Source organism: Doryrhamphus excisus, unplaced genomic scaffold, assembly GCF_037039965.1.
Source record: "Doryrhamphus excisus strain RoL-2023G ecotype Guam unplaced genomic scaffold, RoL_Dexc_Guam_v1.1 HiC_scaffold_24, whole genome shotgun sequence".
Lineage (NCBI taxonomy): Eukaryota > Metazoa > Chordata > Actinopteri > Syngnathiformes > Syngnathidae > Doryrhamphus > Doryrhamphus excisus.
In genome coordinates, this window is record NW_027621862.1 from 3346296 (window position 1) to 3362296 (window position 16001).

The window sequence follows — 16001 nt, forward strand, 5'->3', positions numbered from 1 at the left end:
GCAAGTAATTGATACGGATATGAAAATGTATATTTTTGACACACAGCTCGTTTCCTCCTTTCTAAACCCTCCTGTTATAATTAGTGATTGTTATAATTATTACTGTAATTCATGGTGTATCATATGCTACTTTTGTCTTATGCATTGAAACGGCTAATTTATGGTCATGCGCTAATTGTATATTAATCAATGGATATTCATGGAAAACACAAAAAAAATACATTTACCCCCACAAGGTGTCTTAGACAAACAACCATTCACACTCACATTCATACCTATGGACAATTTGGAGTCGCTAATTAACCTAGCATGTTTTTGGAATGTGGGAGGAAACCGGAGTACCCGGAGAAAACTGGGAAAAACATGCAAACTCCACAGAGATACGGAATCAAACTCGGGTCTCTTAGCTGCATGGCTATCCACTCGTGCACGGGTGCTGGAGCCTATCCCAGCTGTCTTTGGGCGAGAGGCGGGGTACACCATGGACTGGTGGCCAGCCAGCCAATCACAGGGCACATATAGACAAACAACCATTCACACTCACATTCATACCTATGGTATCGGCAATTAACTATGGAGTTAATTGGAGTTAATTAACCTATGGAGTCGCCAATTAACCTAGCATGTTTTTGAAATGTGGGAGGAAACCGGAGTACCCAGGAGAAAACCCACGCATGCACGGGGAGAACATGCAAACTCCACACAGAGATGGCCGAGGGTGGAATTGAACCCGGGGCTCCTAGCTGTGAGGCCTGCGCGAGAACCACTTTTTCCGCCGTGCTAAACTTGAACATTCATTCATTAATTTTCTATCGCTTATACTCACTAGGGTCGCAAGGGGTGCTGGAGCCTATCCCAGCTGTCATCGGGACGAGAGGCGGGGTACACCCTGGACTGGTGGCCAGCCAGCCAATCACAGGGCACATATAGACAAACAACCATTCACACTCACATTCATACCTATGGACAATTTGGAGTCGCTAATTAACCTAGCATGTTTTTGGAATGTGGGAGGAAACCGGAGTACCCGGAGAAAACCCACACAGAGATGGCTGAGGGTGGAATCGAACTCTCTAACCACTCAACCACTGTGCAGCCCATTGAATAAAATTTCAAGTTATTTTGAACCCAAACAGATAAAGGAAAAAGTTCACAAGTTTTTCAATAAAGCATCTTTTTATGCAAAAGTTGTACAGTTGATAGGTTACATAAATAAAGTACAAACTTTTGCATTCCGTGTACTCCTTTTGTTATTTATCATATGTTCAATCTTTACACGAAAGTCGTTGGCTCTTAAGCCGATTTAAGGTGGCAATCCTCTCTTAAAGCGACGCGCCTCCTGTCAGCCTCCATCGGCTACATTGATTCACGCTGCAGCTTTAGCATCAATCTGTTCCCTCGGAGGTCAGAAAGGAACAATATTCTGTCAGCAAGATGCAATAAAGCTGTGCCCCCCCCCCCCCCCGTGCGCCGACAAGGAAGTGAATAGCACGATGACAGCCCCCCCCCCGGATACATATACTCGTATACGTAGGTGTTTATGTCATTTATACCCTGCAGCCTTCAAATTTACTTCTCAACTTCTGCTGACTCAGCGCACTTTCATCAGGGCTTATGACAGACACCTCAAGTGCTTGCTCACTTTGTCGCGTGGCTGTAAAATCAGCGGCAGTTCACAAAGATGGATGTTAAAAAGCCGATGGCTTTAGGGAGACGTCGCTGTTTGATCCCGATGCTTTAATACGCAATTTTGCGTCTTCCTGTTCAAAGGCACGTGATGAAACCATGGCACCGTGCAGCCGGGTTTAAGTCGGGCTGTCAAATGATTCAACAGTCATTTGAATTTGGAATTTAATCCAATTAATCGCAGTGGTCAAGGGTTGAATAATCATGATTAATCACCATTCGCGATGTGTGAAATATGACGATTTTTGCTGTATTTTATGAGAAAGAAGATCCAGTAAATGACAGGATGTAATTATGTATATTTGTATTTGCACGGGGGGGCGGCATGGTTAGCGCGCAGACCTCACAGCTAGGAGACCAGGGTTCAATTCCACCTTCGGCCATCTCTGTGTGGAGTTTGCATGTTCTCCCCGTGCATGCGTGGGTTTTCTCCGGGTACTCCGATTTACTCCCACATTCCAAAAACATGCTAGGTTAATTAGCGACTCCAAATTGTCCATAGGTATGAATGTGAGTGTGAATGGTTGTTTGTCTATATGTGCCCTGTGATTGGCTGGCTGGCCACCAGTCCAGGGTGTACCCCGCCTCTCGTCGGACGAAGACAGCCTTCAAGTTATTTCCTTTAAACTTAAATAGCCAAAAACATACCACTTCCACACGGATAGGGAGGATAACTATTAACAGTTATTTAACCTTTAACATGAACATTAATCAAACGTAATAATTTTTTCTGGGTACATGATACCAAACTTTCATATCAAAGCGGGGGCCTCAAACTAGTGTCCTGCGGGCCACATGTTTGAGACCCCTGGTCTACATGGACTGGAGGGTGTTCTGTATTTCTGTCCTTTGCTTTTAATATTCATTTTAATGTATATTCATTATCAAGGATATTTCATTTCCTGAGTCTTTTTTTGTGTGAAAAGAACTCTCATTGAGTGAGCTGCTGCCTTTCTTTGTGACATTTAAATCACAGCAGATGCTTTGTAGTGCCTTTGAGCCAAGTGTGATTTTTTTTTTTTTTTTTTTTTTTTTACCACCGCCTAAGTATCGCATGGCCCATAATGGAAGCATCTAGTGTGATTTAACCTCGCCAACAAGAAGCATTGGTGCTAAAAGCCCAGCTGATGTACCAGAAAATGTTACCCTAGCCCCCCCACCCTCCTCCCAAAAAAGCCAACAAACAAGAAAAAGCGGAATCGCACACGGGAGGGATGACAAACATCATTATCTTCCATCATTCCATGCATTATGCGCTGGAGAACAGGCGATTTGATTGAATAGCAGGAGGCTCACCGCTGGGTCGGAGTCGTTGGCTGTCACCGTGGTTACAACAGTCCCCTTGATGGCGTTTGGAGCGACCACGCCGCGGTAGACCGGCTGGCTGAAGACCGGAGCAAAGTCATTGACGTCCTGCAGAGTAATGAACAAAATGTGCGCCTGTCAACCGTGGAACTTTTATTCATGCAAGATGAGTGGAAAAAAAAAAAAAAAAACTCACAGTGACGGTGACGGTAACAGATGCCAGGCCTGGAGGCATGATGCCGTCGGCGTCCAGGGCCTCCACCGTGAACACGTACGTGGAATTGGAAGCGGTCAAGGATTCGAAGTCTAGAACTTTCCGCACAGACAACTCTCCCGTGATTGGGTCGATGCTGAAAAGTCGAAGGAGCTCCTTACTGTCGGTCCTGATGCGGTAGGTGAGGTTGGAGCCAAGATCAGCATCGACGGCCTAAAAAGAAATAACAAAATCCATGACAGGATAGGGCTGCATGGTGGACGAGTGGTTAGCACGCAGGCCTCGCAGCTAGGAGACCCGAGTTCAATTCCACCCTCGGCCATCTCTGTGTGGAGTTTGCATGTTCTCCCCGTGCATGCGTGTTTTTTTTTTCTCCGGGTACTCCGGTTTCCTCCCACATTCCAAAAACATGCTAGATTAATTGGTGACTCAATAGGTTAATTAACTCCAATTAACTCCATAGTTAATTGGCAATACCGTAGGTACGAATGTGAGTGTGTAGGTTAATGAATATAATACAGCTGCACGGTGGTCGTGTGGTTAGCGCACAGGCCTCACGGCTAGGAGACCTGTGTTCAATTCCAACCTCGGCCATCTCTGTGTGGAGTTTGCATGTTCTCCCCGTGCATGCGTGGGTTTTCTCCGGGTACTCCGGTTTCCTCCCACATTCCAAAAACATGCTCGGTAAATTGGTGACTCAATAGGGTAATTAACTCCAATTAACTCCATAGTTAATTAGGTATGAATGTGAGTGTGAATGGTTGTTTGTCTATATGTGCCCTGTGATTGGCTGGCCACCAGTCCAGGGTGTACCCCGCCTCTGGGATGCACCACGACCCTTCGTGAGGATAAGCGGTACAAAATGTATGAATGTTTGATCTGGGGCTGCACGGTGTACGAGTGGGTAGCACACGGCCACGCAGCTAGGAGACCCGAGTTTGATTCCGCATCTCTGTGGAGTTTGCATGTTCTCCCCAGTTATCTCCGGGTACTCTGGTTTCCTCTCGTGAGGATAAGCGGTAGAAAATGAATGAATGAATATAATACGGCTGCACGGTGGACGAGTGGTTACTGCACAGGTCTCACAGCTGGGAATCCCGGGTTCAATTCCACCATGGGGCATCTCTGTGTGGAGTTTGCATGTCCTCCCCGTGTATGCGTGGGTTTCTTTCTCCGGGAACTCAGGTTTCGTCCCACATTCGAAAAACATGCTAGGTTAATTGGCGACTCCAGAGGTTAATTAACTCCAATTAACTCCATAGTTAATTGGCGATACCATAGGTATGAATGTGAGTGTGAATGGTTGTTTGTCTATATGTGCCCTGTGATACGTCTCAAATTTACACGGCCCATCAAAGGTAGAACAGTGAAAAAATCAGTCACCGTAAAACCTTGGTTAGCGTATTTCTTGGTTTGCGTACAATACGTGTATTAATGCATTCGCCGGAGCTACAGATCAAAGTCTTATGCGTCTCTTGCGTGTGAATTTGAGATTTGTAAGCAATGTATTTCTGCCCCAGCAGGGGGCAACGGTTCTATTTTCCGCCGATGGGCTCCGACAGCTTGAGAAGTTGCAGAATTGAGCGCCGACAGAAACGGTGACGAATCCAGCAGAGACAAAAATACAAGCAGCTTATATCGACACTGAGTTTTCCTGACATATAAACACGAATACACACATTTATAGTTTACACACGCCTGGAAATCGATGGTTATTTTGTGTTATGTTCTAAATCTGTAAAAATATTTTGTTATTTGGTTAGCAAAATATTTTTTTTCTGTGTTGTTTTTGTTGTTTCATAAAAGTAAACAATTGTTCGGATGTTTGAGGTGTTCGAAAAAACAAAAAAAATGGATGTGAGTGTGAATGGTTGTTTGTCTGTATGTGCCCTGTGATTGGCTGGCTGGCCACCAGTCCAGGGTGTACCCCGCCTCTCGCCTGAAGACAGCTGGGATAGGCTCCAGCACCCCCCCCGACCATCGTGAGGATAAGCCGTAGAAAATGAAGGAATGAATTAATGTAACATTTACATGGCTTCTTGGTTGCACTGTGGTAGTGTGGTTAGCGCACAGGCCCAACAGCTAGTAGACCTTAGTTCGATTCCACCCTCGACCCTCGGCATGTTCTCCCCGTGCATGAGTGGGTTTTCTCCGGGTACTCCGTTTTTTTTTTCCCCACATTCCAAAAACATGCTAGGTTAATTAGCGACTCCAAATTGTCCATAGGTATGAATGTGAGTGTGAATGGTTGTTTGTCTATATGTGCCCTGTGATTGGCTGGCTGGCCACCAGTCCAGGGTATACGTGAGGATAAGCGGTAGAAAATGAATGAATGAATGAATTTCCGGTTGAGCGGTTTGCGCGCATGCCTCACAGCTAGGAAACCGGAGTTCGATTCCACCCTCGGCCATCTCTATGTGGAGTTTGCATGTTCTCCCCAATTTTCTCCGGGTACTCCGGTTTCCAACCACATTCCAAAAACATGCTAGGTTAATTAGCGACTCCAAATTGTCCATAGGTATGAATGTGAGTGTGAATGGTTGTTTGACTATATGTGCCCTGTGATTGGCTGGCTGGCCACCAGTCCAGGGTGTACCCCGCCTCTCGTCCGAAGACAGCTGGGATTCCCATTGTGTTGATGTAATACTGATACAAACAAAATGTTGTGTTCATAGTAATAATAACAAGACAGTAGTATTTAAGAGTTAAATGACCTTGAGCTGTAGAAGTACTATATCTTTGGGGCTGTTCTCTGCTAGGTTGATGTTGTACGTTTGCTGGCTAAACACAGGGCTGTTGTCATCCACATCCAGGACCGTCACCGATAGAGTCAATCTGGACCGCCGAGGGTCCACGGCGCCGTCCCAGGCCTCCACGATCAGAAAGTAGTGACCCTTCATCTTTGGTGTGGAGTGAAAAAAAAAATACAACTTGTAAGTATGACTGTGTTGGAAAGTACTGAGTATCTGGGAATGTACCTCTCTGTCCAGTGGGACCGTGGTTCTGATGGCTCCGGTGGCGTTGATGGAGAAAAGGCGCTGATGGTTGACTAGTCGATAATGAACCTGACCGCTGGCGCCAAGATCGGGATCGGTGGCCTGGAACACATCAGGGATAAATGAAGGTGAACGCCAAACGCCGCCATATGAGGGAGCAAAAATGGCGTCAAGTGTGTATTTATTCTATGATTCGTAATATGGGGCTGCACGGCGGAAAGTGGTTAGCGCACAGACCTCACAGAAGGTAGACCCAGGTTCGATTCCACCCTCGGGCATCTCTTTGTGGAGTTTGCATATTCTCCCCGTGCATGCGTGGGTTTTCTCCGGGTACTCCGGTTTTATTCCCACATTCCAAAAACATGCTAGGTTAATTGGTGACTCCATAGGTTAATTAACTCAAATTAACTCCATAGTTAATTGGCGATACCATAGGTATGAATGTGAGTGTGAATTGTTGTTTGTCTATATGTGCCCTGTGATTGGCTGGCCACCAGTCCAGGGTGTACCCTGCCTCTTGCCAGAAGACAGCTGGGATAGGCTCCAGCACCCCCGCGACCCTCGTGAGAATAAGCGGTAGAAAATTCGTAATATGTCTGTTTTTGACATATGTACTTGGGTTTTTTTCACTACTAAATTCAATTATTTTCATACAATATTTACATATTTTCATTTGTATTTATTTATTTTTTTACATATTTCCTAAAATGTATGTTTGTGTTTGTACCATTAAATTATATTAAATCTAATTTTAATTACATTTTTAATTTATTTATTGGGTTAAACTTCTACAATATAATGAAATAAATTTCTACCGCTAGCCAGCCAGCCAGCCAATCACAGGGCACATATAGACAAACAACCATTCACACTCACATTCATACCTATGGACAATTTGGAGTCGCTAATTAACCTAGCATGTTTTTGGAATGTGGGATGAGGAAACCGGAGTACCCGGAGATAACTGGGGAGAACATGCAAACTCCACAGAGATGCGGAATCAAACTCGGATCTCCTAGCTGCGTGGCCGTGTGCTACCCACTTGTACACCGTGCAGCCCCAGATCAAACATTCATACATTTTGTACCGCTTATCCTCACGAAGGGTCGTGGTGCATGCTGGAGCCTATCCCAGCTGTCTTCGGGCAAGAGGCGGGGTACACCCTGGACTGGTGGCCAGCCAGCCAATCACAGGGCACATATAGACAAACAACCATTCACACTCACATTCATACCTATGGACAATTTGGAGTCGCCAATTAACCTAGCATGTTTTTGGAATGTGGGAGGAAACCGGAGTACCCGGAGAAAACCCACGCATGCACAGGGATAAACGTGCAAACTCCACACAGGGTGGAATTGAACCCTGGTATTCTAGCTGTGAGGTCTGTGCGCTAACCACTCATCCACCGTGCCACACTAATGATTTTTTTTTTTTTTAATATGAATCCAAGCAAAAAAGGTTCAAACACTGCAAAGTCAAAGTTAAATCCCACTTTTAATATTCTTCCATATTTGTAGAATCCTATTAGATGTTGTAATATGTGATGCTACTTCAATCAGTAACAAAAAGGACAGGATTGAAGGGAATAAAATGACACCCGTTTCTAATCGTCTCTTGTTACAGAAAAAAATGGTTTTCTTTCTCTTGTTCTAATGATGATTTCGTAGGAATCAAAAACGTTTTATTACCGCTGGGCCATTGTTCAAAAATCAAAACGTACAACGTTAATGAGACGGGGATTCAATTGTCACACGTGGAAGGAAAGGAAAAAGCACCGAACTCTCCTGCAGCCACGGTTGCTTTGGTTCCATGCGAGGGTTCACCTTGTGGCATCATCAAATTTTAATTATTCGGTTTGTGTGCCTTCATATTTTTTTATATATTCATGCATAACTGAATTTTTTTTTTTTTTTTACACATTTAAATGAATGAGTACATGGGCATTCCATGAATCACTTCACATTTTAATGAGTCAAGGTTCAATTTAACAAATTGTTTCTTTATTATTAGCGATGAAAGTCAATGAAATGACAATTAATACATGATGTCATATTTTCATGACTTAATGGTCAATATTCATTCATTCATTTTCTACCGCTTTTCCTTTATGAGGGTCGCGAGGGTGCTGGAGCCTATCCCAGCTGTCTTATGGCAAGAGTATATCTTATATCTTGGACTGGTGGTCAGCCAGCCAATCACAGGGCACATATAGACAAACAACCATTCACACTCACATTCATACCTGAAGTCGCTAATTAACCTAGCATGTTTTTGGAATGTGGGAAAATGAAAATGAATGAATAAAATACAGTTGCACGGTAGTCTAGTGGTTAGCGCAAAGGCCTCACAGCTAGGAACCCCTGGGTTCAATTCCACCCTGGGGCATCTCTGTGTGGAGTTTGCATGTTCTCCCCGTGCATGCGTGGGTTTTCATTTGAAAAACGTGCTAGGTTAATTGGTGACTCCATAGGTTAATTAACTCCAATTAACTCCATAGTTAATTGGCAATACCTTAGGTATGAATGTGAGTGTGAATGGTTGTTTGTCTATATGTGCGCTGTGATTGGCTGGCCACCAGTCCAGAGTGTACCCCGCTTCTCGCTCGAAGACAGCTGGGATAGGCTCCAGCACCCCTCGCGAAAAAGCGGTAGAAAATGAATGAATGAATGAATGAAAGAATGAATTAGTGGTTGTTTAAAAATATTTGAGTGAATGAAAAATGCAATAAATTGAAAATTTTTGAATTTATTTCACATTTTAATGAGCAAAATGTTTAATTTAAAGCATTATTATGAGTGAGTGAGTGAACAATTTATGATTTCCCACTTCACCGAGTGGATATTTATTCATTTTTATTGTGTTTATTATATTGTGTTTCTTTATGCATGAAGCAACTTTGCTGATATTTTTTAATTATTTGGTTTGTGTGCCTTCACATTTTTAAATAATCATGCGTAACTGAATCAGTTTTCTTTTTTTTTTTTGACTGAATGGTCAATATAAAAAATATATTGTCGTTTAAAAATATTTAAGTGAATGAAAAATGCAATAAATGGAAAATTTTTGAATTTATTTCACATTTTAATGAGCAAAATGTTTAATTTAAAGCATTATTATGAGTGAGTGAGTGAACAATTTATTATTTCCCACTTCACCGAGTGGATGTTTATTCATTTTTATTGTGTTTATTATATTGTGTTTCTTTATGCATGAAGCAACTTTGCAGAAGTCGAAACTTTCCCAGGGTAATATTTGCTAATGTGATATACGGACAGTTATCTTTCCCTGTTAAGAATTTATAAAGGGACAGATGTCCAATCTGTTATATGGAAGCATTGCTATCCATAAAGCTTACATGCCTGCAGGGCGGCATTAAACCCTTTTAAAGATCTCGCCCCGCTACGCCGCCTCCCCCGGCGTAATTACATCGTCAGACAGTTAAAAGGCCACAAACAACAAAAGGATTAATGTCTCTGTTGTCAAAGTTGTTGACGAAAAAAACGCCGGTTGTCAAAGCGGCGACAGCCTCCAAAGTAAACGGAGTAGCAGCCCTTTTACCAGAAAGCCCCGTGTTAGTTTGCTAAATAAAACATTTGTGCGATGATGGCGCGAAACAAATGGGCGCACGCAGCCAGGTGTTGCGACATCGCCGGAGTGCTTTACTACTTTGCATGCAGACGAGCTCAGCGAACGGCGGCGTTGCACTCGTACATTTTTACTATTCAGTGTATAAATCAGCGGGCAGACCACTTTGGAGGAATAACTCAAACGTCTTAATCAAGCACGGATGCGGTGAAGTGGCGGTAAGCAATTACGCCGCAGGGAGTAAACCATCCAGCGTTGGGGGGGGCGACTAGCGGCCATCTTTTATCACGTCTAATAAGTGCCGCAGGTCATGTGGATAATTGTTTTGCTTCATTTGCCATCATTCATTCATTTTCTACCGCTTTTTCCTCACGAGGGTCGCGGGGGTGCTGGAGCCTATCCCAGCTGTTTTGAGGCAAGAGGCGGGGTACACCCTGGACTGGTGGCCAGCCAATCACAGGGCACATATAGACAAACAACCATTCACACTTACTGAGTCTTTTGAGCTCGCATAGTAGTTGTTATAATATTCTGCATCATACATTGGTAGTGTATTGTCTGGTTGATGTGGCACAATACTCTTACTGTAGTACTGTAGCTATATATGCAGTATATGTATTTACATTCCAGCAGACATTTTTATTCATTCATTCATTCATTTTCATGAGTGTCACAGGGGATGCTGGAGCCTATCCCAGCTGTCTTCGGGCGAGAGACGGGGTACACCCTGGACTGGTGGCCAGCCAATCACAGGGCACATATATACAAACAACCATTCACACTTACTGAGTCTTTTGAGCTTGCATAGTAGTTGGTTAATATTCTGCATCATACATTGGTAGTGTATTGTCTGGTTGATGTGGCACAATACTCTTACTGTAGTACTGTAGTTATATATGCAGTATATGTGTATGCGTTTTTATTCATTCATTCATTAATTTTCATGAGTGTCACGGGGGTGCTGGAGCCTATTCCAGCTGTTTTCGGGCAGGGGTCACCAATACAGTGCCCGTGGGCACCAGGGTGACCACAAAGACTACGGCTGTGTTTGAAACCGCATACTTATTGAGTATTGAGTATACTTACTCTTTGAGTATGCAGTGTGTCTACATTGGCAGTATGTGATTTTTGAGTATGCGAGACTACTGCATTCGCCAGAAATGTTGAGTATGTATCATCAGTTTACTACTCACATTCAAATTACCCAGGATGCAACGCGATGTGACGTCACCGCGTAAAAAAAAAAAAACGTTAGCTGAACAATGAGCAGCAGGATCGACCAAACGGCGGATATATTGCGAGTTGGTTCACTTCTTGTGAAATTTATCACTATGTTTTTTTCCGTATGAGAAAAATAAGGGGGTGTTTTATTTTGTGAAAATAACCTGAAATGCGTTGCTCACTTTGGCTAGCTTAAATTTTGCAGAATTCGTCCGAACAAATTTGTAAACGGTTGGTATTTGGACAAATAAATGGCACACTCTGGATCTAAACAACCACTTTCTCACCTGATTTTTTTTTTTTAAATCTCAATAAAGTTGATGTATAAAGGAGTGTGGATAGTATGGGCATGGAAGTATGTAGTAGTTAGTATGAGGTTTCGAACACAGCCAAAGTTTTTTTTTGTTTTTTTTTGCCAGTTGGTTCGCTTCTTGTTTTCATGTTTTTTTCCGTATGAGAAAAATAAGGGGGTGTTTTATTTTGTGAAAAATAACCTGAAGTGCATTGCTCACTTCGGCTAGCTTAAATTTTGCAGAATTCGTCCGAAACAAATTTGTAAACGGTTGGTATTTGGACAAATAAATGGCACACTCTGGATCTAAACAACCACTTTCTCGTCTGATTTAAAAAAAAAATCTCAATAAAGTTGATGTATAAAGAAGTGTGGATAATATGGGCATGGAAGTATGTAGTAGTTACTATGAGGTTTCGAACACACCCAGAATTTTTTTTTTTTGGAAAGTGTATGTCCCAGTACATCTTGTGTAAAACCATACTATATCATATATATATCATATCAACAGTAAAATATGGTGGTGGTAGTGCGATGGTCCTGGACTATTCTGCTGCTTCAGTACCTGGAAGACTCTGCTGTCTACCAAAAGACTCTAAAGATGAATGTGCGGCAAACTGTTTGTGACTTCAACCTGAAATTAATTTCTGCAGGAGGACAATGATCCAAAACGCACCAGCAAGTCCGCCTCTAATGGCTGAAGAAAAGCAAAATAAAAACATTGAAGTGGTCTAGTCCTGACCTGAATGCTATTGAGATGCTGTGGCATGACCTTAAAAAAGGCGTTAGATGATGAAAAACCCTTTAACACACTCGTATATTTGTGTGTATACACACACATACACACACATGCATATGTATTTATATTAGGGCTGTCAAAGTTCACGTATTAATGACGCATTTCCTTTAATCAAATTCAAAAACTGTAGTAATAATAGTAATAGTAGAATTATTTCAGTGGTGTAGACCGAGCCTTTTTATACCCCCCCCCCCCCCCCCCCCCCCCCTCCCATCCTTCTCTGTCTTCAAACAGCAGCATCAGCACACCAAGGTCAGGTCCATTCATTCGCCTCAAAGCATGTTTAATAACTAGAGGTGCCGATCCCGGTTTGGAACCAGTTTGGGCTTGCTGCTTTGGGAATTCACGCCATCTCTTTAAGCGTAGATAATATCCCAGGATGGAAGTTGAGGACAACAATAATACCGTAGGTACTGCATATGAGTGGGTTCCGTGCCAACTAACCGTCCGTCAGCTACAGACATGGGGAAGCATATTTGATCATGTAATGGTAATGGTTTTATTTCATTAGAACATGCATCAGATGACAATTGAATGCATCCCATAATCAGTTCACAGTTCCACATGTCCAAAAGGAGTAGGAAGAAGCAAAGCTTATTAAATCCTACCCCTCCATCTGGTACTTTTACAATGAGTAACTGTTGCATTTGTTCACTTCCTGCTTTCCTAATATAATTTAATGATTTTTTTTTATTTCATTTAATTAAAAAAATTATTTGATTTTTTAAATAAAATAAAATAAAATAAAATAAAATAATAAATTAAATTAAATTAAATTAAATTAAATTAAATTAAATTAAATTAAATTAAATTAAATTAAATTAAATTAAATTATGTCACATCGTTGGCTCATCGTTGTGCATTGTTTGAGGGTCTTACTCAATCCATTCCATAGTTTGATTCCACATACTGAAATGCTATGGCTTTTTAACGTAGTCCTAGCATAGAAGTGTTTCAAATGTACTTCATCCCTGAGATCATATTTCTCCTCTCTTGTAGAGAAGTATTGGATGACATTGTTAGCTAATTGGTTATTTTTAGCCTTATGCATTATTTTAGCTGTTTGAAGATGAACTATATCAGCAAGTTGAAGTATTTGTGATTTTAGAAATAAGTTAGTTAGTATGTTCTCTGTAGGCGGCATTATGAATTATCCTTACTGGCCTTTTTTTGCAATACATTTAGCAAGTGAAGATTGATTTTATAGTTATTAGCCCATATTACCACACATCGGTTGGCGTTCTTATTTTTATATTTTTATTATTATTTATTATTTTTAGCCTCATGCATTATTTTAGCTGTTTGAAGATGAACTATATCAGCAAGTTGAAGTTTTTGTGATTTTAGAAATAAGGAGTTAGTATGTTCTCTGTAGGCGGCATTATGAATTATCCTTACTGGCCTTTTTTTTGCAGTACATTTAGCGAGTGACGATTGCTTTTATAGTAAGCTTTTTAGTATAGCTTTTAAGTATTTGTGATTTTAGAACTCCTTGTTTCTAAAATAACTTGCTGATATAGTTAATCATGTTGCTTTGATTGAGCGAATGATCAACATCCACGACGTTGACGTCTGAAATTCTGAGCAAACACACAAAGACTTCTGATTATCATTGGTGCCTAATTATAAATTCAACAAGGCTAAAAGACGAGTTGTGTTCATGAACTCTGCCGGAAAAAGTAGCAGCCCAATTTAATTAAACACGAATAACGGTGAAATCATAACGTCGATGTGTCTAAGCGGTGACCTTTTATTCGAGATGGCGCATACATGACTTGCGTTGCAATATAACAGACTCTACGTGCACGCCGTCGTTGTGCTAATTCTTACCTTGACGTGCCCAACGTACGCCTGATCCTGCTCTTCGGTGACAGTGAGGTTGACCGGCAACGAGGCATCAAACAGCGGGTCGTTGTCATTAACATCTGTCACCACAATGTGCACCGTGGCGGTGGAGGTCTAAACACACACAAGCAGACACAGATGTGACGGTGCTATTGCGGTCTTGTCAGAGAGCATAAACCCTCTTTTTTTTGCAAATTTGGAGAGAAATTAAATACCCAGGTCGGCAGTGTTTTGTCGAAAGACCCATTTTGCTTACTAATTACTGCCACTTAGACCCCAGCGGCCCATTCATTCCCTTTTGTGCCTGTCTGACAGATGCTCACATTAAAATGAACTGCTTTCACGCCACAACGGTGTGCGTCTCTTTTGTCATGAAAAATGTAAAAAAAAAAAATTGAGGTGCATGATAGGGAAGAAAATGTGCTTTTCAAAAGGGTTCAAGACAGCTCAGACAAAAGTAATTCTCAATAAAACAAAAAAATAAATAAAACTAAAAAAAATAAAAAATACTAAATAAAAATAAAATAATAAAAATCAATCAACCACATTACAATGATAATATAAACTATATTATTTTTAGTTTTTTCATTATTATTATTATGACTGGTTGTATAGTTGATCTGTGGATTGGACTTTGCCATGTTCATTCATTCATTCATTCATTCATTTTCTGCGGGGGGTGCTGGAGCCTATCCCAGCTGACTTCGACTGACACCCAGGACTGGTGGCCTGCCAATCACAGGGCACATATAGACAAACAACCATTCACACTCACATCCATACCACTTACTGAGTCTTTTGAGCTCGCATAGTAGTCGGTTAATATTCTGCATTATACATTGGTAGTGTATTGTCTGGTTGATGTGGCACAATACTCTTACTGTAGTACTGTAGTTATATATGCAGTATATGTATTTACATTCCAGCAGCCATTTTTATTCATTCATTTATTCATTCATTTTCATGAGTGTCACTGGGGTGCTGGAGCCTATCCCAGCTGGTGGCCAGCCAATCACAGGGCACATATAGACAAACAACCATTCACACTCACATTCATACCTATGGACAATTTGGAGTCGCTAATTAACCTAGCATGTTTTTGGAATGTGGGAGGAAACCGGAGTAGCCGGAGCTGCCTCGTAGCTTGCCCTTTTGTGATTAATGTGACTATAGGGATGTTATTTCATGTGTAGAGGACTCTAATAATGTACAAAAAACATTTAGAAGAGGTTTTCTATACTGTTTACTACAAAAAATTTTGATTTATAAAAAAGGAATTCTAATTCACAGGTGAAGGTGGCACGGCAGTCGAGTGGTTAGCGCGCAGACCTCACAGCTAGGAGACCAGAATTTAATTGGGTTTAATTGGGTTCAATTCCACCCTTGACCATCTCTGTGTGAATGGTTGTTTGTCTATATGTGCCCTGTGATTGGCTGGCCACCAGTCCAGGGTGTACCCCGCCTCTTGTACCCCGCCTCCGAAGACAGCTGGGATAGGCTCCAGCACCCCCGCAACCCTTGTGAGGATAAGCGGTAGAAAATAAATGAATGAATAATTACTTTGAAAACTGTGATTGTGCATAGTTTTTACTCTAAATTCTAAAGTCTAACTCACGCTGTCATCTTACAAAGAACACTAAACTCATCACACAGCAACTTAACCCTCAAAAAGTATACCCGAGAAATATACAAAAATGTACCAATGAGTGAAAAAAAACCCAAGCGTGGGTTTTCTCCGGGTACTCCGGTTTCCTCCCACATTCCAAAAACATGCTAGGTTAATTAGCGACTCCAAATTGTCCATAGGTATGAATGTGAGTGTGAATGGTTGTTTGTCTATATGTGCCCTGTGATTGGCTGGCGATCCGCCTCTTGTCTGAAATCAGCTGGGATAGGCTCCAGCACCCCCCGCGACCCTCGTGAGGAAAAAGCGGTAGAAAATGCATGAATGAATATTTAATAGCCTTTGGGGGATGGGCGGCATTGGGTGATTGGACGGGATTTTATCGCATCAGCATCGCTCTGAACGGCCTTAGGTTACTTTCTTCACACACT

The 16001-nt window shown here is 41.8% G+C and overlaps 1 protein-coding gene across 1 annotated transcript in view; it reads right to left on the reverse strand.

The window, feature by feature from the left end:
* Positions 1–16001, reverse strand: part of LOC131109833 (protocadherin-15-like) — a 184547-nt gene that overhangs the window by 57751 nt on the left and 110795 nt on the right. The window contains exons 21-25 of the mRNA XM_078788842.1: positions 13932–14060; positions 6184–6303; positions 5920–6105; positions 3188–3418; positions 2983–3099 (exon numbers count right to left, since the gene is read on the reverse strand). Coding sequence (XP_078644968.1) covers positions 2983–3099; positions 3188–3418; positions 5920–6105; positions 6184–6303; positions 13932–14060 — 783 coding nt within the window. The remainder of the gene's footprint in view (positions 1–2982; positions 3100–3187; positions 3419–5919; positions 6106–6183; positions 6304–13931; positions 14061–16001) is intronic.